This window comes from Mixophyes fleayi, chromosome 4, assembly GCF_038048845.1.
Source record: "Mixophyes fleayi isolate aMixFle1 chromosome 4, aMixFle1.hap1, whole genome shotgun sequence".
In the NCBI taxonomy this organism is placed as follows: domain Eukaryota; kingdom Metazoa; phylum Chordata; class Amphibia; order Anura; family Limnodynastidae; genus Mixophyes; species Mixophyes fleayi.
In genome coordinates, this window is record NC_134405.1 from 343,982,100 (window position 1) to 344,009,683 (window position 27,584).

The following is a 27,584-nucleotide window of genomic DNA, read 5'->3' on the forward strand; positions in this document are numbered from 1 at the left end:
TATAGTCCAGCACTATTTATAGATGGACTGATAGAACGGTCCCTTATAGTCCAGCACTATTTATAGATGGACGTTTTGTCGGCCACACATGATGCCATATTGCAGCCGATATTAGGCAATTGGCTAAATATCTGGATAATAACACAACAGAGCGGTTGGTTGCAGGGTCCTGGCTATGATATTGTAGTGTTTGACCAGATCTTCACAGGTTCCTTATAGTTTATATATCTCTGGTTTAATACCAGATTACTGATCTCATAAACCTCAGCCCTGAACCACATGTCTGGGTTACATATAAATAAAATAGGTTTAACCGACAATATCCTATTTTAAGATGGTTTTCAGCAGGAATTTGTGATAGTTTAATTCATAGGAAATGTCATAACAATGATTAAATAAATGTCAGTGTGGGAGATTATCACAGGGCGCGATGAGATGCTGATGTATATAGAACACAGAGCTGTGATTAATGGGATATCCGCTCTCGGCACACACAGTGTATATAGTCTGCAAAACGCGTTGTGTTCTGAGAGCACACTGAAAACACGCCAGTAATAGTGACATTTCCAACTGGTTGCATCTACATATATAGAACTGGTCGTACATAAACATTACATAATATTGGATTATGGTAAAGAGTGAGTATAATTAAAATGGTTTCATTATGTCTCATTATATGGATAAAAAACCTTATGGCCAAATTAGTAACTGAAATAGTCACGTTTGAAGTTAAGTGAATTTGTTTCTTCTTTCCATTTGGATCAATTTTATTATTACAATTTTCAATGATTATTGTTGGCATTTACGTTTTACATTAATTTGGTGACAGTAAGAACCCTGTTTGAACCCATCTCAGTCTGTAACTCTCCGATTATATGTTTCTTGTGCAGGTAAAATCGTAATTGATGGAATTGATATTTCTAAACTTCCCCTTCATACGCTGCGCTCCAGGCTGTCAATCATTCTCCAAGACCCTGTGTTATTCAGCGGATCAATACGGTAGATGAATATAATCAAGTTATCCTGTTCAAATATACACGGATGTCTTGTTACTGCAGCCTCCGGACCCTGTAAGGCCTACTACACACTAATATACATGCGTCTGCATGTCAATGGGTCTTATGTTGGAACCCATTGTTTCCTGAGTCATCATTTCCACTGGTGTTTCTGCCTGCAGCCAAGTGCATTGTGAGCGCTTGTTGCTCCATTCAATGTGTTAATTCTGTTTAGGATAAAAAAGTGACCAAAGTACAAGCAAAAACGCACGCTAACAGCCTCATGTCAGACACGCTTGCCTTTGACATGTGGTTTCACTGACATTCAAACTTACATTTTTAAATGCAAATCAAATATCAGCAGATATAAGGCCTAATACACATAATATAGTAATATTAGCAGTTATCAGTAACATTTTCCGCTGTGCAGTACGTTTGGGGTCTTAAGACCTTACAAGCTACAGAAATAAAATAACACAAGTTTATCAGGTGATTTCGTTCTGCTACCAGTGACCTTGTATTGTGACACACGTTACACGTTGAGGTCTTTGCTGCAGATGTAAACAGGTCGAGGAATGGTTGTTGTAGGCAGGACCATAAGTCATGTACTGATCAGTTACTGCAAAGGTGACGCCATTAGCTACACCCTCCAGGGGGTAAATGTATTAATCTCCAGATTCTTCAACTCCCGCGAGTTCGGCGTTTTCGGCGCTTAAATTTAAAGCGGCACTGCCTTGTAAAGGGAAACTTCCCTTTACAAGGCAGCGCCGCTTTAAATTTAAGCGCCGAACTCGCAGGAGTTGAAGAATCCGGAGATTAATACATTTACCCCCAGGTGTCATTTAAGGCAAGAGCCAAAAGTCTGATTACTTGTCAAACTTTTTTTTTTATTAGAGGCTGTATATTAATGTAATAAGGTAACAGGGTGGGGGATCAAATGTTTACAATTTAGAACACAGCGTTCAGAGTGTGGTCATTGCTGGTCATTGTGCACAGGTAATTTTTTAGTTGTGAGCCACAGGAGTAATCTGGACAGCTGTTCCTAGATGTGCTCCCTGCTCCTATAGGAGTGAGAGTATAACCAAACAGACCTCTCACTGAAGCCCCTCAGAAAGGGGGAGGGGGGCAACTGGCCGGGTGATTCACTCAGCTGGTGGCATAAAAAGTTCTTAAAGTTTTTGGAGAGTTGCCTCGTCAGATTACTGACCCCCTGTGCACCATCCTCAGTAATGTGGAGACACTGGATAACGTCTGCTGGGACACATTCATACACCTGAACATCTGTCTGATAGATGGAGCAGGAATCTTTTGCTCACATAGAAAGATGCTTCTTACCAACACTTCTGTCTCCGGTACAGGCTGAACCTGGATCCGGAATGTACATGCACGGACGACAGGCTGTGGGAAGCCCTGGAAATCGCTCAGCTGAAGAACCTGGTAAAATCTCTGCCGGGAGGGCTAGGTATGTGTCTGGGAGAGGGAGAGACGCGTCACGTAAGGATGAGCTCTACAGACTTTTCCATTTAAAGAAATGTATCCAGAGCTAGAAGCTCACGTGTGAGGAACACAACAGGCAGGAGGTTCTGCTGAGAGTTTAATGACTTGTCTGTCAAACGGGGATTACAGTGTTTGTATAATACTGTATAAGACTGTAACATAGTGACCATCTGTAGCATAGTGTCCTTCTGTCTGTCTGACTGTAACATAGTGTCCATCTGTCTGTAACATAGTGTGCTTCTGTCTGACTGTAACATAGTGTCCTTCTGTTCGACTGTAACATAATGACCATCTGTAACATAGTGTCCTTTTGTCTGACCGTAACACAGTGTCCTTCTGTCTGTCTGACCGTAACACAGTGTCCTTCTGACTGTAACATAATGTCCGTCTATATGTAAAATAGTGTCTTTCTCTCTGTAACATAGAGTCCTTCTGTCTGAGTGTAACATAGTGTCTTTCTGTCTGACTGTAACAGTGTCCTTCTGTCTGTAACATAGTTTCTGTCAATATGTAACATAGTGTCCTTCTGTCTGTAACATAGTGTCCTTCTGTCTGTAACATAGTGTCCTTCTGACTGTAACAGTGTCCTTCTGTCTGTAACATAGTGTCCTTCTGTCTGTAACATAGTGTCTGTCTATATGTAACATAGTGTCTATCTATATGTAAAATAGTGTCTTTCTGTCTGTAACATAGTGTCCTTCTGTCTGACTGTAACATTGTGTCCTTCTGTTCGACTGTAACATAGTGTCTTTCTGTCTGTAACATAGTGTCCTTCTGTCTGACTGTAACAGTGTCCTTATGTCTGTAACATAGTGTCCTTCTGTCTGACTGTAACAGTGTCCTTCTGTCTGTAACATAGTGTCCTTCTGTTCGACTGTAACATAGTGTCTTTCTGTCTGTAACATAGTGTCCTTCTGTCTGTAACATAGTGTCTGTCTATATGTAACATAGTGTCTATCTATATGTAAAATAGTGTCTTTCTGTCTGTAACATAGTGTCCTTCTGTCTGACTGTAACATTGTGTCCTTCTGTTCGACTGTAACATAGTGTCTTTCTGTCTGTAACATAGTGTCCTTCTGTCTGACTGTAACAGTGTCCTTATGTCTGTAACATAGTGTCCTTCTGTCTGACTGTAACAGTGTCCTTCTGTCTGTAACATAGTGTCCTTCTGTTCGACTGTAACATAGTGTCTTTCTGTCTGTAACATAGTGTCCTTCTGTCTGACTGTAACAGTGTCCTTTTGTCTGTAACATAGTGTCTGTCTATATGTAACATAGTGTCTGTCTGTCTGTAACATAGTGTCTGTCTATATGTAACATAGTGTCCTTCTGTCTGACTGTAACAGTGTCCTTCTGTCTGTAACATAGTGTCCGTCTGTCTGACTGTAACAGTGTCTTTCTGTCTGTAACATAGTGTCCTTCTGTCTGACTGTAACAGTGTCCTTCTGTCTGTAACATAGTGTCCGTCTGTCTGACTGTAACAGTGTCTTTCTGTCTGTAACATAGTGTCCTTTTGTCTGACTGTAACAGTGTCCTTCTGTCTGTAACATAGTGTCTGTCTATATGTAACATAGTGTCTTTCTGTCTGTAACATAGTGTCCTTCTGTCTGACTGTAACATAGTGTCCTTCTGTCTGTAACATAGTGTCTGTCTATAGGTAACATAGTGTCCTTCTGTCTGTAACATAGTGTCCTTCTGTCTGTAACATAGTGTCCTTCTGTCTGTAACATAGTGTCCTTCTGTCTGACTGTAACAGTGTCCTTTTGTCTGTAACATAGTGTCTGTCTATATGTAACATAGTGTCCTTCTGTCTGTAACATAGTGTCCTTCTGTCTGTAACATAGTGTCCTTCTGTCTGACTGTAACAGTGTCCTTTTGTCTGTAACATAGTGTCTGTCTATATGTAACATAGTGTCCTTCTGTCTGTAACATAGTGTCCTTCTGTTCAACTGTAACATAGTGTCCTTCTGTCTGTAACATAGTGTCCTTCTGTCTGACTGTAACAATGTCCTTCTGTCTGACTGTAACATAGTGTCCTTCTGTCTGTAACATAGTGTCTGTCTATATGTAACATAGTGTCTTTCTGTCTGTAGCATAGTGTCCCTCTGTCTGACTGTGACATTTTGTCCATCTGTCTGTCTGTGTTATACGCATGTATTTCGGCTCTGTGTACTACCGACTTCATCAAGGCACAGATCTCAAGATACGTTCACTTTTGAAATCGGGGGCCGTCTGCTCTGCTGTACTACACAAGTTGCTGCAGGATACGTCCTATACCTATGTGGATTATAAATTCACCAAAAAGCGCACAGAGAAACAAAATATTGAATTAATCTCATCTGCTGATAATAAAGACAATAATGATAAAACTGTTAAAACAAACAGTGTCCCCCCATGAAATACAGATGTTGCTAATGTCTACTGATCATTGCAAACACATGTTATAGCATGAATACACGACTGATCAGTATGTAGACTAGCCCTGTAGCTGGAGCAAGAGATACGGCACAAAAACAAGTAACTTTGAGACGCCCAGAGCTGGATTTGGACGTGGCTTCATGCGCCCGAGTTTGGCGCGCATCTACTGTAATGTGACTACAGCAAAAAACGCACCTTCCCTGCCCCGTTTACTCCCCAAACTCATAAGATGTAATAAGTGTCATTTACATTTGATGACGCAGCGGACAGGGCTGCATTCACGGCCGTATGTCCGGGATCTGGGCATTGTGCAGAGTGATTTTGCGTACGATACGCTCAATACCTTGGTGAATCAGGGCCCTTGTTCCCTAGGTGTTGGGATCTGAAGGAAATATAGAAAGGCTTCTCCCAATAGTGAAATATCTTATCACTGATTTATGGTGGATGACCTCGTACCAAATGAACAACTAATGTAGGCTGTCCGGAGTGTATCATGTGTTAATCCCTTAGGGTCTGAAAGAGTAAAAAGGAATCAGAGTTTATAATATTGTATATAAATAAATGATTTAATACAATTTAAAATATACTTGTACATCAAGTGAAGTTAAGAAGCAGATTACCTGGATACATAGGATGAAATGGTCCCAATAATGTGTTTACATTAAAATGGCCCCATACTCTGTCCAGTGTCTGATACTGTCTGCCGGCACATTATAAGTTGGGGGGATGACTATCAGGGAACCCCGAAGTGGCCTTAGATTTATATAGGTCTCTGTAGCAGGTTTTATATGAGGAAATCCTGCGAAAAGTGACTTTCATGATGCTCTGATTAACAAAATCATTAAACAGATACCAGCATGTTGTGTAATTATGTGTTCTACATAAACTACTTGTAGCCAGTAATGTTATCTTATCTCCATGTGTATAATACACCTCTATTCCCAGACGCCATGGTGACGGAGGGCGGTGAGAACTTCAGCGTCGGACAGAGGCAGCTGTTTTGCTTAGCCCGGGCGTTTGTTCGTAAGAGCAGTATCCTAATAATGGACGAAGCCACCGCGTCAATCGATATGGCCACCGTAAGTTCCTTATCGGAAAATTGACTATTCATTGCTAGAATTATAAATAAATCAATATTTTATCAGTCATCATTGTTGTCTTAGGTCTTAATTTGTTACAATAATGCCGTCATAAGAGTTAAATGATTTAATATGGTATGTAATGTATATTTACTCCTCGGTGCTCTCAGTAATTACATTTCTTTTCTGTACAGGAAAATATTCTGCAGAAGGTGGTAATGACGGCGTTTGCAGATCGCACTGTAGTAACAATTGCAGTAAGTATGAGGACTGTATGTATACAGCGCGTTGAGCCATTTGTCTCCGATAAACCCACTCCATCTGTACCCATAAATCAACAAAGGGGGCAGCACGGTGGCTCAGTGGCTAGCACTTCTGCCTCACAGCACTGGGGTCATGAGTTCAATTCCTGACCATGGCCTTATCTTTGTGGAGTTTGTATGTTCTCCCCGTGTTTGCGTGGGTTTCCTCCGGGTGCTCCAGTTTCCTCCCACACTCCAAAAACATACTGGTAGGTTATTTGGCTGCTAACAAATTGACCCTAGTCTGTGTCTATGTGTGTGTGTGTGTGTGTGTGTGTGTGTGTGTATATGTTAGGGAATTTAGACTGTAAGCCCCAATGGGGCAGGGACTGATGTGAGTGAGTTCTCTGTACAGCGCTGCGGAATTACTGGCACTATATAAATAAATGGTGATGATGATGATGAAATATGTAATACACTGATATATGAAATTTATAGTGCAAACGCATACACATGCACTACAAAGTTATACTCTATGTATTATACTTTTGAAATACAATTGGACTTTAACCTGAGTGCACAAATAATTAATGATTTATCAGTAACAATGTATGATAATGATAGGAATGTATTTTTTTTTTATAACACATTAAAGGATTACTGTCTAATCTCCCTCAGTATCAATGTGTCACTTAAAATATAGCTACTTAGTATTATAAGTAATTAACAAAATAATAAAATGCTGTATATATCCTGGGTGCCCTGAACTCGACTACATGAATAAATGGAGAAACACAGAGATCGGGCGCACAGTGATTCCTACCCAATAAATTATTATCTTCTGTTGTCATTGGTTAACACTGATAATAGGCACAGCCCTATATATAATGTGTAACAGAAAAACATCTTCTATGATAGTCTTCTGTGTACATTTCATTTGGGTCGTCTCTCAAAACTATGAAATAGAAAATTCACTTTGTGCCATCTCAATTAGGAATTTCTCTGTGAACCTTAGAATATATCACTTGTCACAATGTAACATAAATCTCAGGTTTTCTTTTTCATATCTGCTTATTACTTATCTGATTCTATGACAAGTCAATCTCTGTACAAGATCTTAGTACTTATATACTTATCCTATCAGGACCTGAGCCATTAAGGAAGTAAGGCAAAAAAAAGGAGTATATATTCTTTGGAACAAACCATGTTACAACACAAGGGGTGTAAATTAGTTTATTATTTTGCACATAAGATAAATACTGGCTGTTTTTTCATGTAACACAGAAATACTTGATATCTTATTTGTACACTGAAATATAAAGTTGATCTAGGACATGTCCTACCCCAACTCTAAATCTGTCCCCGCATTTTAAATTTACCTCCCCCTCCAATGCAACATGGTTTTGCTCAGGTGCAAAGTTTCTCCTTTTCTATATTTTGCTCTCCTTAATGACTCAGACTCTGTATGTGTACAAGCGGTGTGTACTTCTATACGATTACTATATATCTTCCATCTGATCTTCCTTCTCTCCCTCTCTTGTGCCTCTCTTCTCTGCGCTGTAGCACCGAGTGTCCTCCATCTTGGACGCAAGCCTGGTGTTAGCCTTATCCGAGGGTATATTGATAGAGAGTGATACCGCCAAAAACCTCCTCGCCAACCCGGATGGTCTCTTTACCTATCTGGTCAAGAGTCACAAGTAGTTCTGTCAGTTCTCTCCTTGCTGCTCTCTGGTTGGTACTATGCTTACAACACTTCCTCCCATGATAAAATATTATTACTACCTCATAGTCACCATTCTACACACATCCACTAATTACATGACACAGGTACACACTCTGGGTTGCAGAAGTATTATATTGGCAGGTGAATTCTGTTCAGACACACAGGCTGATTCTTTCACTTGCACTAAGCGATAGGATCCCTTTCCAACTTAGCCATAAAAGCTGGGTCTGCAGGTTACATGAGGACCACTACTCAGTATAACTCTCCTCTCCTCAATACAACTCTCCTTTGTATATCTCTCCTCTCCTCAGTATATCTCTCCTCTCCTCAGTATATCTCTCCTCTACTCGGTATATCTCTCCTCTACTCGGTATAACTCTCCTCTCCTCAGTATAACGCTCCTCTCCTCAGTATAACTCTCCTCTCCTCAGTATATCTCTCCTCTCCTCAGTATAACTCTCCTCTCCTCAGTATAACTCTCCTCTCCTCAGTATAACACTCCTCTCCTCAGTATAACTCTCCTCTCCTCAGTATATCTCTCCTCTACTCGGTATAACTCTCCTCTACTCGGTATAACTCTCCTCTCCTCAGTATAACGCTCCTCTCCTCAGTATAACTCTCCTCTCCTCAGTATATCTCTCCTCTCCTCAGTATATCTCTCCTCTACTCGGTATAACTCTCCTCTACTCGGTATAACTCTCCTCTCCTCAGTATAACGCTCCTCTCCTCGGTATATCTCTCCTCTACTCGGTATATCTCTCCTCTACTCGGTATAACTCTCCTCTCCTCAGTATAACGCTCCTCTCCTCAGTATAACTCTCCTCTCCTCAGTATATCTCTCCTCTCCTCAGTATATCTCTCCTCTACTCGGTATAACTCTCCTCTCCTCAGTATAACGCTCCTCTCCTCAGTATAACTCTCCTCTCCTCAGTATAACACTCCTCTCCTCAGTATAACGCTCCTCTCCTCAGTATAACACTCCTCTCCTCAGTATAACGCTCCTCTCCTCAGTATAACTCTCCTCTCCTTTCCTCAGTATAACTCTCCTCTCCTCAATACAACTCTCCTTTGTATATCTCTCCTCTCCTCAGTATATCTCTCCTCTCCTCAGTATATCTCTCCTCTACTCGGTATAACGCTCCTCTCCTCAGTATAACTCTCCTCTCCTCAGTATAACACTCCTCTCCTCAGTATAACGCTCCTCTCCTCAGTATAACACTCCTCTCCTCAGTATAACGCTCCTCTCCTCAGTATAACGCTCCTCTCCTCAGTATAACTCTCCTCTCCTCAGTATAACTCTCCTTTCCTCAGTATAACTCTCCTCTCCTCAGTATATCTCTACTCTCCTCAGTATAACTCTCCTCTCCTCAGTATATCTCTCCTCTCCTCAGTATAAATCTCCTTTCCTCAGTATAACTCTCCTCTCCTCAGTATAACTCTCCTCTCCTCAGTATAACTCTCCTTTCCTCAGTATATCTCTCCTCTCCTCAGTATAACTCTCCTCTCCTCAGTATATCTCTCCTCTCCTCAGTATAACTCTCCTCTCCTCAGTATAACTCTCCTCTCCTCAGTATAACGCTCCTCTCCTCAGTATAACGCTCCTCTCCTCAGTATAACACTCCTCTCCTCAGTATAACGCTCCTCTCCTCAGTATAACTCTCCTCTCCTTTCCTCAGTATAACTCTCCTCTCCTCAATACAACTCTCCTTTGTATATCTCTCCTCTCCTCAGTATATCTCTCCTCTCCTCAGTATATCTCTCCTCTACTCGGTATAACGCTCCTCTCCTCAGTATAACTCTCCTCTCCTCAGTATAACACTCCTCTCCTCAGTATAACGCTCCTCTCCTCAGTATAACACTCCTCTCCTCAGTATAACGCTCCTCTCCTCAGTATAACGCTCCTCTCCTCAGTATAACTCTCCTCTCCTCAGTATAACTCTCCTTTCCTCAGTATAACTCTCCTCTCCTCAGTATATCTCTACTCTCCTCAGTATAACTCTCCTCTCCTCAGTATATCTCTCCTCTCCTCAGTATAACTCTCCTTTCCTCAGTATAACTCTCCTCTCCTCAGTATAACTCTCCTCTCCTCAGTATAACTCTCCTTTCCTCAGTATATCTCTCCTCTCCTCAGTATAACTCTCCTCTCCTCAGTATATCTCTCCTCTCCTCAGTATAACTCTCCTCTCCTCAGTATATCTCTCCTCTCCTCAGTATAACTCTCCTTTCCTCGGTATAACTCTCCTTTCCTCGGTATATCTCTCCTTTCCTCGGTATATCTCTCCTCTCCTCGGTATATCTCTCCTCTCCTCGGTATAACTCTCCTCTCCTCAATATAACGCTCCTCTCCTCAGTATAACTCTCCTCTCCTCAGTATAACTCTCCTCTCCTCAGTATAACTCTCCTCTCCTCAGTATAACTCTCCTCTCCTCAGTATAACTCTCCTCTCCTCAGTATAACTCTCCTCTCCTCAGTATAACTCTCCTCTCCTCTATATAACTCTCTTCTCCTCTATATAACTCTCCTTTCCTCAGTATAACTCTCCTCTCCTCAGTATAACTCTCCTCTCCTCAGTATAACTCTCCTCTCCTCAGTATAACTCTCCTCTCCTCAGTATAACGCTCCTCTCCTCGGTAAAACTCTCCTCTCCTCAGTATAACTCTCCTCTCCTCAGTATATCTCTCCTCTACTCGGTATAACTCTCCTCTCCTCAGTATAACTCTTTTCAGTATAACGCTCCTCTCCTCAGTATAACTCTCCTTTCCTCAGTATAACGCTCCTCTCCTCAGTATAACTCTCCTCTCCTCAGTATAACTCTCCTTTCCTCAGTATAACGCTCCTCTCCTCAGTATAACGCTCCTCTCCTCAGTATAACTCTCCTCTCCTCAGTATAACTCTCCTCTCCTCAGTATAACTCTCCTCTCCTCAGTATAACGCTCCTCTCCTCAGTATAACTCTCCTCTCCTCAGTATAACTCTCCTCTCCTCAGTATAACTCTCCTCTACTCAGTATAACGCTCCTCTCCTCAGTATAACTCTCCTCTCCTCAGTATATCTCTCCTCTCCTCAGTATAACTCTCCTCTCCTCAGTATAACTCTCGTTTCCTCAGTATAACTTTCCTCTCCTCGGTATATCTCTCCTCTACTCGGTATAACTCTCCTCTCCTCAGTATAACTCTCCTCTCCTCAGTATAACGCTCCTCTCCTCAGTATAACTCTCCTCTCCTCAGTATAACTCTCATCTCCTCTGTATATCTCTCCTCTACTCGGTATAACTCTCCTCTCCTCAGTATAACTCTCCTCTCCTCAGTATATCTCTCCTCTATTCGGTATAACTCTCCTCTCCTCAGTATAACGCTCCTCTCCTCAGTATAACTCTCCTCTCCTCAGTATAACTTTCCTCTCCTCAGTATAACTCTCCTCTCCTCAGTATAACTCTCATCTCCTCTGTATATCTCTCCTCTATTCGGTATAACTCTCCTCTCCTCAGTATAACTCTCCTCTCCTCAGTATAACGCTCCTCTCCTCAGTATAACTCTCCTCTCCTCAGTATAACTCTCCTCTCCTCAGTATAACTCTCATCTCCTCTGTATATCTCTCCTCTACTCGGTATAACGCTCCTCTCCTCAGTATAACTCTCCTCTCCTCAGTATAACTTTCCTCTCCTCAGTATAACTCTCCTCTCCTCAGTATATCTCTCCTCTACTCGGTATAACTCTCCTCTCCTCGGTATAGCTCTCCTCTCCTCAGTATAACTCTCCTCTCCTCAGTATAACGCTCCTCTCCTCAGTATAACTCTCCTCTCCTCAGTATAACTCTCCTCTCCTCTATATAACTCTCCTCTCCTCTATATAACTCTCCTCTCCTCAGTACAACTCTCCTTTCCTTAATACAACTATCCGTTCCTTAATACAATTTTTTTCTCCTAAATACATCGCTCCTCTCATCAAAACAAATCTCCTCTACTCAATGAAACACTCATCTCCTCAATACAACTCTCCACTCCTCAATATAACTCTCCACTCCTCAATACAACTCTCCTCTCCGCAATACAACTATCCTTTCCTTAATACAACTCTCCTCTCCTCAATACTACTCTCCTCTACTCAACACATCTCTCCTCAATACTACTCTCCTCTACTCAACTCTCCTCAATAATACTCTCCTCTACTCAACACATCTCTCCTCAATACTACTCTCTTCTACTCAACTCTCCTCAATAATACTCTCCTCTACTCAACACAACTCTCCTCAATACTACTCTCCTCTACTCAACTCTCCTCAATAATACTCTCCTCTACTCAACACATCTCTCCTCAATACTACTCTCCTCTACTCAACTCTCCTCAATAATACTCTCCTCTACTCAACACAACTCTCCTCAATACTACTCTCCACTACTCAACTCTCCTCAATAATACTCTCCTCTACTCAACACATCTCTCCTCAATACTACTCTCCTCTACTCAACTCTCCTCAATAATACTCTCCTCTACTCAACACATCTCTCCTCAACACAACTCTCCTCTCCTCAATATAACTCTCCACTCCTCAATACGACTCTCCTCTCATCAATACAACTCTCCTCTACTCAACACAACTCTCCTCTCCTCTGTATATCTCTCCTCTCCTCAATACAACTCTCCTCTCCTCAATATAACTTTAATCTCATCAGTGTAGCTCTAGATATCCTCCATGTAATCAATACACATGTCTTCAATACATTTCTCCTCAATGCCTCTTTATTTAATACATGTCTAATCTCATCAGTGCAACTGTTCCTCCCTCTACTCTGTACAACTCAAGATATCCTCCTCTACCAATTGTATTCCCTTATACTCCCAATATCTGACCTATCAGTCCATGGAAATGTAACGAAAATATAGATATTTGACTAATACAACAATGTTGAAGATAGGTAGTCATTTTCCTAAGGATGTGAAAATATTTGTAAAAAAGTGGCTATATTCCTATACCCGTAGGCTTCTCCCTATGTGGCCATGCTCCTTACTACAAGATTATGCTCCTTATTATAAGGCCCTGTTCCTTACTATGAGGCATGATCCTTACTATGAGGCATGATCCTTACTATGAGGCATGATCCTTACTATGAGGCATGATCCTTACTATGAGGCATGTTCCTTACTATGAGGCATGATCCTTACTATGAGGCATGATCCTTACTATGAGGCATGATCCTTACTATGAGGCCATCTTCCTAACTTGGTGGTCATACTGCTTATTAGGGGGCCGTGTTCCTTACTACGTGTTCATGTTTTCATCTCCTACAGCATCGTGTTCACACCATCCTCACTGCAGACTTGGTGATTGTAATGAGGCGGGGGAACATTCTGGAATACGATACCCCAAAGAGTCTTCTCGCCCAGGAAGATGGGGTCTTTGCTTCATTTGTTCGAGCCGACATGTGAACAATCCTTAAACCGCATGCAGTATTTTTATAGCTTTTTATATCAAAATGAAGTGTTTATATTTTCTATTTAATAAAACGCAAGGTGATGTAAGTCAGAGGAAAGGGGACTTGAATCTTCTTTATATGTTTTTCAGTATTTGTACGGCACATAAGAATAAAGTTTTGCTCACTCGTGTAACAAGAAAACACATTTTATTTCTTTTCTTGCTTCTATGACAGTTATTGCCCAGAGCTGAATACATGAGAACTTGCACAATTTACTACTTTAGAGATCAATGTTGAGGAATCAGTCTGCTCTTCGCCCATCATCTTATCATTTCAGCAGATATTCTTAACAGGTTCAACCCAACAGAGTCTAAACCCTAATAATAACTGTCACAATGCAGCACTTACCTGAGCCTACGTGACGTGTGTGTGACAAAAGGCTACTTAAAGCTACTATCTGGTCTGCTCAAAAACTATTAAAACTCTCCCTGTCTGTCCCACATCCTAACTTTGCCTTACCAATTATGCCACCACTAAGGTTTTTTGTGAAGTGCTGACACTCGTACTCAGGAAGCATTCAATGATCCCTTTATACTAATCTATCACAATTTACTTTCATCTGAGTTATCATAAACCAAATGATCGCCTCTGTTTCAACTATCTAGTGTTCTAATACTAAGCTAAGTCTGACACGTCAATTTGTAAAAACAGAGAGACCTGATTAAGTTATTATTATTATTATAATTTATTTGTTAGGCGCCACAAGGTTTCCGCAGCGCCGTACACAGTACAAACAGTAGACTATACAGGGTATAACAGTACAGAACAATAAACAAGAATACCAATACTTCAGAAACTCCAGGCAGGCTAATGCAATAAACACAGAGCAGAAGAACAGGTATGGAGACAGGAGGGAAGGGGGCCCTGCTAATGTGAGATTACATCCTAAGGGAGGGTAGACAGAACAGGCACAAGGGGAGCCAGATGAGGCAATGGGAGAGAGGGGAGAGTGAGTGGAGGAGATGGGGGTTAAGTAGATGGTTGTTAGGATTTGAAGGAAGAGGTGAGTTTTGAGTGCACGTTTGAAGGAGCACAGAGTAGGAGAGAGACGGATGGAACGAGGGAGGTCATTCCAGAGAAGGGGGGCTGCACGGGAAAAGTCTTGGATTCTAGAGTGGAGGAGAGGCGGCGATCATTGGCTGAGCGGAGGGAGCGGGCAGGAGTGTGAATGGAGAGGAGGTTAGAGATATAGGGGGCGGTAGTGTGGGAGAGAGCCTTGTAAGTGGTGGTGAGGAGTTTGAAAAGGATTCTGTAGGGGAAGGCGAGGCAGAGAGGGGAGGCCGAGGAGGATCGGCGTGAGAGGAAGATGAGTCTTGCAGCCTCATTGAGTATAGAGCAGAGGGGGGAGAGATGGGAGTGGGGGAGGCCAGTGAGGAGGAGGTTGCAATAATCCAGGAGGGAGATGATGAGTGCGTGGATTATAGTTTTGGTGGCATCCTGAGAGATAAAGGGACGGATGCGGGCGATGTTGCGTAGCAGGAAGCGACAGGCTTGGGCAAGGGAATGAATGTGGGGACAAAAGAGAGAGAGGAGTCGAGGGTGACACCCGGGCAGCGGAGTTGGGTGACAGAGGAGATGGTGGTGTTGTTGACGACAATAGAGAGGTCATGGTGGGATGGGAGTCTGGGTGGAGGAAAGACAATGAGTTCCGTTTTAGAGATATTGATTTTGAGAACGCGCGCAGACATCCAGGAGGAGATGGCGGAGGGGCAGTCAGATACCCGAGAGAGGAGGGTGGAGGAAAGATCTGGAGAAGAGATGTAGAGTTGAATGTCGTCAGCATAAAGGTGATACTGAAGACCGAAGGAGGAGATGAGAGCACCAAGGGAGGAAGTATAGAATAATAATAATTTAATATGGAAAATTAGTCCACAATGCTTAAGATGAAAAACAATTAACAAATGACAGAGAAAGAAATAATACAATAGTTTCTTGTAAAATAAAAAGGATAAACAAAAGAAATGATAAACTCACAAATTATAAGGTTCTGTCTGCTGGGAGAACAGGAATAATGGAACACTTCTCCAAAAAAATTGACTCCTAAAAGTGAACCAATCTTATAGATTTACTGAACATTTTAAACATGCTGCAGGTGCCCACAGCCCCCCTTCCTGTGATGTCAGAACCAAAATTTCAGTGTTCATGCAAATTTGTTTTTTATGACTTTCAAACACCTTTCAAGTCAGGGTTTCTTTACACTGGCCTAACTTCTGACCAGAATGTCCTACAAAGATGAAATTCACACAAGTCATAAATTTCCCTTCATTCAGTGTGATATTTGAGAAAATATGACAATTTCCGGTGTCCTTATTTCCCTTCATTCACACTTATCCCAGCTGTTCAGTCACCCAGTAGAGATATCACAGATCACCAAGCATTAGAGGAGTCTGTTTGTTGGATATCACTGATTGATGTAACCCTAAAGAGAGATTTCTTTAGCTTTTATGACTTGTGCCATAAATTTAGTATTGGGTACTCACTAGTTGTCTGGACAAAGAGTTTAGCACAATCAAAGAGATACATTTATTTAGGATCCCTCCTTTCAGGATTTAACCCATGATTGGACATAAAGTTCATCTGAGCCACATCAAGCTAATACTATGAATTAATTGTAAAGCGCTACAGAATTTGCTGGCGCTATATAAATAAATGATGATAATGATGATGATAATTCACAAACACATATTTGCAGTTTTATATGATTAGTACCGTATTTGCCGGCGTATAAGACGACTTTTTTGACCTGAAAAACATGCTTCCAAGTGAGGGGGGTCGTCTTATACGCCGGGTGCCAAACTCAGGGGTCTCAGGGGTGCCGCGGGACAGCGGGACAGCCATATAAAAAACAAACAGAAACACTTACCAATCCGCGCGGCGCCGGGACCCAGCATCCTCCTCTCTCACGCAGCCGGTCATATATCAGTGACAGCTGCTGCGTGAGAGAGGAGGATGCTGGGTCCCGGCGCCGCGCGGATTGGTAAGTGTTTCTGTTTGTTTTTTTTATGGCTGGGGCGCGGCAGAGGGGGCAAAGTGAGAGAGGGAGAGAGGGACAGAGGAGAGTGACAGGAGGGGGACAGAGGAGAGTGACAGCAGAAGAAGGTAAGTGTTATTAGTATGTGTTATGTTATGTTTGTTTTATGTTATGTCATGTCAATGCAGAGTGTGTGATCAGCATATATGAGTGTGTGTGTGATCAGCATATATGAGTGTGTGTGTGTGTGTGTGGGGGGGGGCCAGTGACTTCATGCAGTGTGTGTGTGGGGGCCAGTGACTTAATGCAGTGTGTGTGGGGGCCAGTGACTTCATGCAGTGTGTGTGTGGGGGCCAATGATTTAATACAGCGTGTGTGGGGGCCAGTGATTTAATACAGTGTGTGTGTGGAAGGTGTGCGGAAGAGGGGGTAGTCTTATACGGCGAGTATATAACAAACTCTATAATTTTGAGTGGAAATGTTGGGGGTCGTCTTATACACCGGCAAATACGGTAATTAGCTTGCATATGACAATAACCATACATATAAACTCTTATTCTGTATCCAAATACAATAAAACCCTTGTTGTGTTAATTAGAATCAATGAGTGTGGTTTGTGAACAATATGACACTTTTAAAATGTGTTTAACTAGGCTGAGAGCAACTTTTTGTTTTTATTCTTCATTTCCCGCCTCTCGATGTGCTTCCAGTTTTGAAATGGGCGAAGAAAGAACCAACTATACCCAGATCATCAGAATGCTCACAGCAGCATTTATTTTGGTATATGAGTATGCTGATCTTGTGGAAGGCAGTGACCTGTCCATGTATCTGTTTATGCATGTGACAGGGGCAGTGAGTTATATAGTGGAAGTAGCAGGGTCCCCAGCAGCACAGAGTATATCAGGAGATGAGTGATGTGTTAGTGAGGACAGGGCTGCATGTGACAGGGGCAGTAACATGATGTGAGGAGGGGAATGGAGGCAGCAGGAAGCCACAGACTGAGAGTTATATAGTGGAAGGAGCAGGATCCCCAGCAGCACAGAGTATATCAGGAGATGAGTGATGTGTTAGTGAGTACAGGGCTGCATGTGACAGGGGCAGTGACATGATGTGAGGAGGGGAATGGAGGCAGCAGGAAGCCACAGACTGAGAGTTATATAGTGGAAGGAGCAGGGTCCCCAGCAGCACAGAGTAATGATATTCAGCTCCAGTCATACTGATGAGAAATATAGTTTCTTGAACACCTGTACATAAAAGCTAGTTTATACATGTTACTAATTTTTACAAATTTGTGTTCTAAAGACTTGTTACTAGATAGAATAATCACGCAGTAAACAAAATAGCTAATGTTAATAGAAAGATTAGTAAACCAACAAAATGTTCACTTTCAGAAATGTTTTGTACAAAATTTCAAATTAACTTAAACACCAATAAGGGAACAAAATACACAATATTATTAGATGCTAAACATACTCATACTGTTAAAAACAACAAAATATTTGTAAAATAAGTTATGATTACAATCTGATTATGTATAATTCTGACAATGATATATTCATTTTGTCTTGATATGTAACAACAGCTGAATTTACTACAGACAAAATAGTTTCCAGCAGATCACAACATGTAGTAAACAAGGGGTTAATGTTTTTTTGATGAAGGAAACAGAAATACATGAAGAGCTGCTCTGTCACCTTACACTGATCAGTAACTCAGAGATGCGTCTTACCCCAGAAGAATCAACACTTTTTATTGCCCGATCCTAAGTGATTGCTGTAATGACTTTGCTGTGTCCGGTGTCAGTGGATGGAAGTAGTAAAATTCCACAATATTAAACATTTCCAGGACGGGGCTGCAGGAATTGGACTCAGTCTGTGTTTAATGTTCTGTAACAGTGTTTGGAAACGTTCTGCAATGTGTGCCAGGTGCAGAGCACACTAGTGTCAGGGTGCAGAGCGGGGTACACTCAGTCCCCAGCTAGGACAGTAATCTCTGCTCCCAGATAACACAGACCCTCCCTCCAACGTCACTACAGAGACTGCTCCGGGCTGCTGACTACACTGAGAGGAACAGACTGATGTGCAGGGACAAGTCATCAGCCAACAAGACTTATCAGGGACTGGCTACCTACCGGATCAGGGACCAAGGCAGAGGACATATCTCTGCAGGGACTGACTGCTGAGACACCAGGGACCAAGTCACAGGGCATCTGACTACAGGGACTGGATACTGAGCCACGAGGGACCAAGTCACAGGGCATCTGACTACAGGGACTGGCTACTGAGACATCAGGGACATCTCTGCAGGCACTGACTACTAACTCACCAGGGACCAAGTTACAGGGCATTTGACTACAGGGACTGGCTACTGACTCACCAGGGACATCTCTGCAGGCACTGACTACTAACTCACCAGGGACCAAGTTACAGGGCATTTGACTACAGGGACTGGCTACTGACTCACCAGGGACATCTCTGCAGGCACTGACTACTAACTCACCAGGGACCAAGTTACAGGGCATTTGACTACAGGGACTGGCTACTGACTCACCAGGGACCAAGTCACAGGGCATCTGACTACAGGGACTGGCTACTGACTCACCAGGGACCAAGTCACAGGGCATCTGACTACAGGGACTGGCTACTGACTCACCAGGGACCAAGTCACAGGGTATCTGACTACAGGGGCTGGCTACTGAGACACCAAAGTCCAAGTCACAGGGCATATGACTGCAGGGACTGCCTGCTGTGGAATCAGGGACCAGGTCTATGGGCATCTGCCTGTGATCAGAGATCAGGACGCTGCACTGGTGACTGCAGGGACTTGCCTCGGTCCTCCTCTGGGATAGCGCTGGGACACCAGGATCTGTACAATGTGGCCTTACAGTAAGTTACATCTGTTTCTGAATCTGTTACATTGTTTTACTGGCTCTGACACAGAGAGCGAGAAACGTGCATGAGGGGAAGAGAACAGTCCTATTACTGCCCCCTGAGTAATACGCAGTACTACTAAACAGTGCACACACATAATGCACACATATTACACACTTACACAAATAAATGTTTTCCTGATACTTCAACTAACCTCCGCTATTTATGCACTGCACACCCTCTACTATAAACTGATTATTATCCAGCCTCCATCCAGACCCTGAGCAGTCACTCTGCAGCCTCCCTTCAGACACTGGTCAGTCAGTCGTTCTTTAGCCTCCAGCTAGACAGTGGTCAATTACACCACAGCCTCCATCTAGCACTGGTCAGTCATCTTGCAGCCTCCATCTAATACTGGTCAGTCCTCTTGCAGCCTCCATCTAACACTAGTCAGTCCTTTTGCAGCCTCCATCTAACACTGGTCAGTCATCTAGCAGCCTCCATCTAGCACTGGTCAGTCCTCTTGCAGCCTCCAACACTGGTCAGTCATCTTGCAGCCTCCATCTAGCACTGGTCAGTCCTCTTGCAGCCTCCATCTAACACTGGTCAGTCCTTTTGCAGCCTCCATCTAACACTGGTCAGTCATCTTGCAGCCTCCATCTAACACTGGTCAGTCCTCTTGCAGCCTCCATCTAGCACTGGTCAGTCCTCTTGCAGCCTCCATCTAACACTCGTCAGTCCTCTTGCAGCCTCCATATAACACTGGTCAGTCCTCTTGCAGCCTCCATCTAGCACTGGTCAGTCATCTTGCAGCCTCCATATAACACTGGTCAGTCCTCTTGCAGCCTCCATATAACACTGGTCAGTCCTCTTGCAGCCTCCATCTAACACTGGTCAGTCCTCTTGCAGCCTCCATCTAACACTGGTCAGTCCTCTTGCAGCCTCCATCTAACACTGGTCAGTTCTCTTGCAGCCCCCATCTAATATTGGTCAGTCCTCTTGCAGCCTCCATCTAACACTGGTCAGTTCTCTTGCAGCCTCCATCTAACACTGGTCAGTCATCTTGCAGCCTCCATCTAACACTGGTTAGTCCTCCTTCAGCCTCCATCTAACACTGGTCAGTTACACCTTTCTGCATAGCTCGTAACATTTATCCAAGGAAAATTGGGCCATATAAGTCTTCCCCTCGAAACATGCATCCAATCCGTCCCAAGACCCGTCCTAATCCACCCAACTGCACATGGGTGGTGGACCTATCTGTCCACCGTGGGTAATTCACGGTATACGCCCACTTCATGACCTTGGATCTGCACCAAGAAAATCAGTCTGAACCTAGTGTCATAGGTTTGTGGATCTACCTGTCACCATGGCTGAAATCTCACTTCAAATCCAACATACTAACAATTTAGGACCACCCCCTTTACACCTTTAAGTTACTCTCCTGTACTGGCCTACTTTTTATAATCCCCATCAGGGAGATTGCAGAGGAGTGGGAATATACAGCACTATAATGTACCTTGATGCCATATCCTGTGTAAAACTGTACTGTGATGTCATATCCTGTGTAGTACTGTACGGTGATGTCATGTCCTATACTGTACTGTACCGTGATACCACATATCCTGTGTAGTACTGTACTGTGATGCCATATCCTGTACTGTACTGTACCATGATACCAGGGCCGAAACTAGGGCTGTGCGATAGGGGGCTACTGCCCAGGCCGCAACCCTGAAGGGGGACACAGTCTAAGAATATTTTAGGTTCATTTGGTTTAGGGCTAGGAGGGGGGGGGGGGGGCGGCAGATTTCCTTCTCGCCCCAGGTGCTAACATTTTAAGTTACAGCTCTGCGTGATATCATATCCTGTACTGTAATACCATATCCTTACGCTGTAATGTACCATGATGCCAGATCCTGCACTGTACTATAATACCATATCCTACGCTGTAATGTACTGTGATGCCAGATCCACAGTAATATTGGTTCTGAGTCCTCAGTGGAACATGAAATGTTACTATACACAATCCCAGAGCAGTGTTCTCCTCAGAAGATTCTGCCAGCCGGGTGTCATTAAGAAGCAGCCAGGTGGGGGCAGTTATAATACTTTGTAATAATAATGTAAAATGTTGGTTATTGCCCAAACCTAGGACTGGTCAGACTGGTGGTCAGAGGTCTAACACTGCTGGCTGTAGTGCTCACATAGTGCCTGTTCTAATAAGAGAAACAAGGGTTTATTATATTATAATAATAGGACTCCTTAGGGCTCTAAGGGCCGGGTGGAGGACCTGGGAAATCGGTGCTGGGGGGAGAACACTGCCAGAGTATGATAGTGATATAATGATATAATAGTGATCATTTATTTAGTAGATTCTACAAAATGACAGCTAGAATCTGATTGGTTGCTATAGGCAACATCTCCACTTTTTCACACCCGCAGTTTAGTAAATATACCCATGTGTCTTTGTAGATGATTAGTGTTATGCACCTTCAGATCACTTTAGTGGCTTGTATATGTCCTGCAACTTTTACCGTGCATGTTGCATCTTCTTTATAGCTTTCTTCTATGACTTTCAGCCCTGTGTATTATCAGACGGAGTAGTTTGTTTCTTTTGCCTTGGATATGACACAGAACTGCTCCCTCTATACACCTGTATCTGTTGCAGAGAGCACAGTAGTGTCATATCCCTTAACAATGACATAAAATAACTAACTTATGATATATAGTTGTTGTATAAGTTTTTCATCCCCTTTGCATGTTGCATGTTATATTTTTCAACATCATGAGGTCACAATGGAATTCTTACCACCGATCAACACAAAATACTTGGCAATGTCAAATCAAATAAATAAATCTATAGCTTTTTTATAGTTCAGTACAAATTAATGTTGATTATATTAGTATTGACCCGTTTTGCAGAAATGCACCTGAATAAACCCCGGTGCCATCAGTAGTCACATATTAACTGATAGGAGTCTCCCTCTGTGCAATTACAGTTTTTAAATTATTTAAAAATAAATAAACCTGTCTGTGAAAGGTGCCACAGTTAGTAAGTGCTTTTCCAAACAAGAGTTTCATCATGAAGATTAAAGGAATTCAGAGAAAAAGTTGTTGAAACATCAATCATAGGAAAGGTTTAAGATTCAAACATTTTCCCCCAGGAGCATTGTCAAGTCCATCATACCCTACATATGGACATTGTAGAAGAGACTTGGAAACAGTTTTGCCATGGTCAGCGGTCATATCACGATAACACGCGTAACATGTATGATGAAATACACAGGGGGTGACATTCACTCTTCTCCTTTATTTTCCTGGTTCTTCAGATTGGATGTTCGGACGATAGCAGATCTTGCAGGAACATAGCTCATTATCCCCCTGATTCGGAGCTCATTATTGGAGTATGAAAGTAGAAAAATGCTAGCCCGGAAGAGCATTATACCTGAGGAATATGTGCTGGCACGGATTGCCGCTGAGAATCTGCAAAAACCCAGAGTCCGTGACCGTCTGCGGAAAGCTCGTTTCGTTGCCAAGAATGGAGCATGCAACGTGGCGCATAAAAACATACGGGAACAAGGTCGTTTCTTGCAGGATGTCTTCACGACTCTGGTGGACCTGAAGTGGCGTCACACGCTGGTCATCTTCACCATGTCCTTCTTGTGCAGCTGGTTGCTCTTTGCCATGATGTGGTGGCTGGTGGCATTTGCCCACGGGGACATGGACATCATAGTAAACGGGGAGCCGTGTGTGGCCAACGTCAAGTAAGTCACGAGCGAGTCGGTTGGGCAAATTCAGGGTGTGATTTACTTCTAAACATCTGGAGGGCTCAGGGTGACATTTCAGTTGTGTTATATTTTGGTGACAATAATTAGATCAGATACCCCCCCCCCATCATGACTATAACCAACCAACGCTTCTTCCCCAACTTCCGACTTTATATGAAGACCAGTGAAAGAAGTTTCATATTGTTACCATTAGGTTCTCTCACACCCAAGGGGGGTACTGGGGGCACTGAGAGGTTCCCCAATGTTTGATCTATCACTGAACTGAGTCCCTAGGATTTTTTATGGATTTTGAAATAAACAAAATAAATGCAATTGTGCATATTGTCTTTGACTCATGTAGATCTTTTTGAATTGCTGAGTTATTGAGTAATTAATATTACGCACTAGAAACTAATGATAAAATATTCAGTTGGACACAATCGCACCGCGAAGTGCCAGCTCATTGTGCGCTTGTTAAGAAAGTGGCAGCTGCGACCATATCCACAGTAACTATATAAAGATGCGTTGGTGATAGCAGCATATCCGTCTCCTTTTACATCAACATACATTGCAGACAACCCACAAGGAGACCATTCAGAAACAGCCAATCACAAGCGGCTCGCTAGTACTGGGGGCCAATATCCTCATCCACTGTTTGCACCGGCCCCTGACCACCTGCAAACAATACGGCGTTTTCAGGTGCAAATGATGATGATGATGATCGTAGACCAGGCGCAGATACTGCTGACGGGATCACATCTCAAGTGTGGACAGCTCCACTACTTGTTATTAGTTCTTTACTCCTGTTTTGCACCCAACTCTGTGTGGACCCAAAACATCAATCTGTAACTCTTCTCTTACTCCAGGGGCTTCTCATACATGCGGGGTGGGGGCTTCTCTTACCTCTTACCCCAGGGGCTTCTCATACATGCGGGGTGAGGTCTTCTTTTACCTCTTACCCGGGGGGCTTCTCATACATGCGGGGTGGGGCTTCTCTTACCTCTTACCCCAGGGGCTTCTCATACATGCGGGGTGGGGCTTCTCTTACCTCTTACCCCAGGGGCTTCTCATACATGCGGGGTGGGGGCTCTCTTACCTCTTACCCCAGGGGCTTCTCACACATGCGGGGTGGGGCTTCTCTTACCTCTTACCCCAGGGGCTTCTCATACATGCGGGGTGGCGGCTCTCTTACCTCTTACCCCAGGGGCTTCTCATACATGCGGGGTGGCGGCTCTCTTACCTCTTACCCCAGGGGCTTCTCATACATGCGTGGTGGGGGCTTCTCTTACCTCTTACCCCAGGGGCTTCTCATACATGCGGGGTGGGGGCTCTCTTACCTCTTACCCCAGGGGCTTCTCATACATGCGGGGTGGGGGCTCTCTTACCTCTTACCCCAGGGGCTTCTCATAGATGCGGGGTGGGGGCTTCTCTTACCTCTTACCCCAGGGGCTTCTCAAACATGCGTGATGGGTGCTTCTCTTACCTCTTACCCCAGGGGCTTCTCATACATGCGGGGTGGGGGCTCTCTTACCTCTTACCCCAGGGGCTTCTCATACATGCGGGGTGGGGGCTCTCTTACCTCTTACCCCAGGGGCTTCTCATACATGCGGGGTGGGGGCTTCTCTTACCTCTTACCCCAGGGGCTTCTCATACATGCGTGGTGGGGGCTTCTCTTACCTCTTACCCCAGGGGCTTCTCATACATGCGAGGTGGGGTTGAAATGGGTTTGAAATTACGGCATTTTGCTCACTGATAAAAGCTCCCTGATACTCCACAAATTAGGAATGCTTTCAAACTTTTCCTAATGCATACCCTTCCAATACAATCTAATATTTATTTGGCAATAGTTTAGTGGAAAACTCTCATAAAAAATTGTGTTTCACAGTTGAAATCATCATAAAGTCCTCTACAAATTACTGAAATAACTCCTAGTATTAGGAAAAATATGGGACCTTCGCCTGAAATTGCCTGTTGGAAACTCAGAAGCAAACTGTTGCTGAAATTTGACAGACAGTGTTTGAATAATTGACTTGCTTAGCAACATCTGCAAGCAATCTATACAATTCTCGGTTTATTTCTATGGTTGCAGATGTTGCCAGAAATTGTCAGTTATTAATAGCATATCTATAATTTTTCAGCAACAATGTGTTCCTAAGGATTCAACAGGTGATTTCAGGCAAAAGTCTTGTTTTACGTATTAGAAGTTATTCCAGTAGGTTGTATTAGACAGCATAATGATTTTCATTAGGCAAAATCATTTTTGAGTGCAGTTATCCATTAAGGGCACAGTTGTGCACACAATTGTTAATAGATAAATGTGTAAGAAATGCCCTACCCATCCCTGATCCACTGACGTTCATGTAGACAATAAAATACAGGTACAACGAATGCTAAAGTATGATGTCACTTCAGGACATAATGGCTTTGTTGTTATGCCACAATATCATTGTGTATTTGTAGATCTTACTTTGTAACCATAGTCCAGTGCTGATGGCTCCCACTGAAATTTTTCAGTATTGTCCATTGCAGGATCTGTGTTATGAGACATGTTTGATTGGAAATCATATTTCTATGCTCTGTAGCAATGAACATTTCCTTTCCCTTTAACAGGTCATTTACAGCCGCCTTCCTCTTCTCCATCGAGGTCCAAGTAACTATTGGATTCGGGGGGCGAATGATGACGGAAGAGTGCCCACTGGCCATCAGTCTCCTCATTATGCAAAACATTGTCGGTTTAATCGTGAATGCCGTCATGCTGGGCTGTATCTTCATGAAAACGGCCCAGTCCCACCGCCGGGCAGAGACTCTGATCTTCAGCCGGCACGCGGTCATAGCCGTGAGGAATGGGAAACTTTGTCTCATGTTTCGGGTTGGGGACCTGCGGAAGAGCATGATCATTAGCGCCTCTGTGAGGATCCAGGTCGTAAGGAAAACGGTCACTCCAGAAGGTGAGATCATTCCTATCCATCAAATAGACGTCCCGGTGGACAACCCGATTGAGAGCAACAATATATTCCTGGTGGCTCCCTTGATTATTTCTCATGTAATAGACAAAAGAAGTCCACTTTATGACATATCTGAATCGGATCTGTCCAGTCAGGATCTGGAGGTTATTGTCTTATTGGAAGGCGTTGTGGAGACTACAGGAATTACCACCCAAGCTCGGACCTCCTACATCACAGATGAAATCAAGTGGGGGCACCGTTTTGTGTCCGTTATCTCTGAGGAAGAAGGGGTGTACTCGGTGGATTACTCCAAGTTTGGCAACGTAATTAAAGTGGCCACGCCACACTGCAGTGCCCGGGAACTAGACGAGAAGCCGTCCATTCTAATCCAGACCCTCCAGAAGAGTGAGCTGTCTCATCAGAACTCCCTGCGGAAACGCAATTCCATGCGTAGGAACAATTCCATGCGCAGAACCAACTCCATGAGGCGGAACAACTCCGGACTTATCGTGCCCAAAGTCCAATTCATGGCTCTAGAACAGAACAGAGGCTCAGCAGAAACATGACAGATACTTTCCACGGATGTAGTTACTTCTCCGATTGTAATACACATTTTATTGTCTTATTGTATACAGCACATATTGCTTCATCTAGAATTAGCTATTTTTTACCCCCTGAGCACATTGAATAAAACGTTTAAGCCAGAAAGCTGCTGTGTTTGTTGTCCTTGTACATTTATAAAGGGCCCTTCGAGTCTGAGGCCTCAGTATGAAAATGCACAATTTTATTGCACCCTTATAAAACCAGGTGCATTTATGTGATACTTAGGGTTTACTAAACTGTGGGTTTGATAAAGTGGAGATGTTGCCTATAGCAACCAATCAGATTCTAGTTATCATTTATTTAGTACATTCTACTAAATAGCAGCCAGAATCTGATTGGTTGCTATAGGCAACATCTCCACTTTTTCAAACCCGCAGTTTAGTAAATATACCCCTAGGTGCGTTATGTCACAATAGAAGATTTGTGCTGCTTATTGATTGGTTGTTGTGTTTCAGTTCAAATTTTGCATTGAAATACAATGTTATTCTAACCGTTATACTTACCTTGTATCAGCATTCACAGTATATTTGATGTATCAGATTTTTAGTTTTGTTCATTTATATAGCGCTACCATACTACGTAGTGCTGTACAGAGAATAATAATCATTTATTATTCATCATTCCCTGCACCATTAGAGCTTACAATCTAAATTTCCTACCACACACTAGGGTCTATTTGTGTCAGGATCCAGTTACCCTACTAGTATGTTTTTGGACGGTGAGAGGAAATATTAGCACCCGGAGTAAGCCCACGCAAACATAGGGAGAACATACAAACTCCACACAGAGAGGGTCCTGGCTTGTCTCCCCAGCGCTGTGAAACATCAATGCTGACCACTGTGCCACAGTATGTTGCAAGTTTGCTATTGTCACAAAATACACAAGGCCAGAGGGTCTTATTAGTGGAGAAACAGTTAATTTCAGTTCTCAACATATTAATAAACCAGTTATTTCTTGGCCAGTAAAACATTTTCCACTGTCTCAGGTTTAGGTTAGAATATAAGCGGTG

General features: G+C 43.1%; 2 protein-coding genes and 1 long non-coding RNA gene across 8 annotated transcripts in view; 2 read left to right on the forward strand and 1 right to left on the reverse strand.

Moving 5' to 3' along the window:
- The window catches only part of ABCC9 (ATP binding cassette subfamily C member 9), a 128,403-nt gene extending 114,837 nt beyond the window's left edge, over nt 1–13,566 (forward strand). For 4 of the 6 annotated variants that reach the window (XM_075210794.1, XM_075210792.1, XM_075210793.1 and 1 more), the window contains 5 exons: nt 891–999; nt 2,354–2,457; nt 5,855–5,988; nt 6,183–6,245; nt 13,241–13,566. In XM_075210794.1, the coding sequence (XP_075066895.1) occupies nt 891–999; nt 2,354–2,457; nt 5,855–5,988; nt 6,183–6,245; nt 13,241–13,378 (548 nt within the window). In that variant the 3' untranslated portion in view covers nt 13,379–13,566. Of the gene's footprint in view, nt 1–890; nt 1,000–2,353; nt 2,458–5,854; nt 5,989–6,182; nt 6,246–7,793; nt 7,962–13,240 lie in introns of all 6 variants that reach the window. The other 2 variants (XM_075210789.1, XM_075210791.1) reach the window with 1 other exon arrangement.
- On the reverse strand, nt 5,377–18,244 carry LOC142153311 (uncharacterized). The gene is made up of 3 exons (XR_012691469.1): nt 18,126–18,244; nt 7,731–7,910; nt 5,377–5,422 (listed from the first exon to the last, which is right to left on the reverse strand). It is a non-coding gene; the product is annotated as an uncharacterized LOC142153311 (long non-coding RNA).
- Nucleotides 18,245–18,300: 56 nt separating this feature from the next.
- On the forward strand, nt 18,301–26,680 carry KCNJ8 (potassium inwardly rectifying channel subfamily J member 8). Its single transcript, XM_075210796.1, has 3 exons — nt 18,301–19,281; nt 22,590–23,024; nt 25,638–26,680. Exons 2-3 carry the CDS (start codon nt 22,681–22,683, stop codon nt 26,536–26,538), a joined length of 1,245 nt encoding a protein of 414 aa, XP_075066897.1. The 5' UTR covers nt 18,301–19,281; nt 22,590–22,680; the 3' UTR covers nt 26,539–26,680.
- Nucleotides 26,681–27,584: the final 904 nt, after the last annotated feature.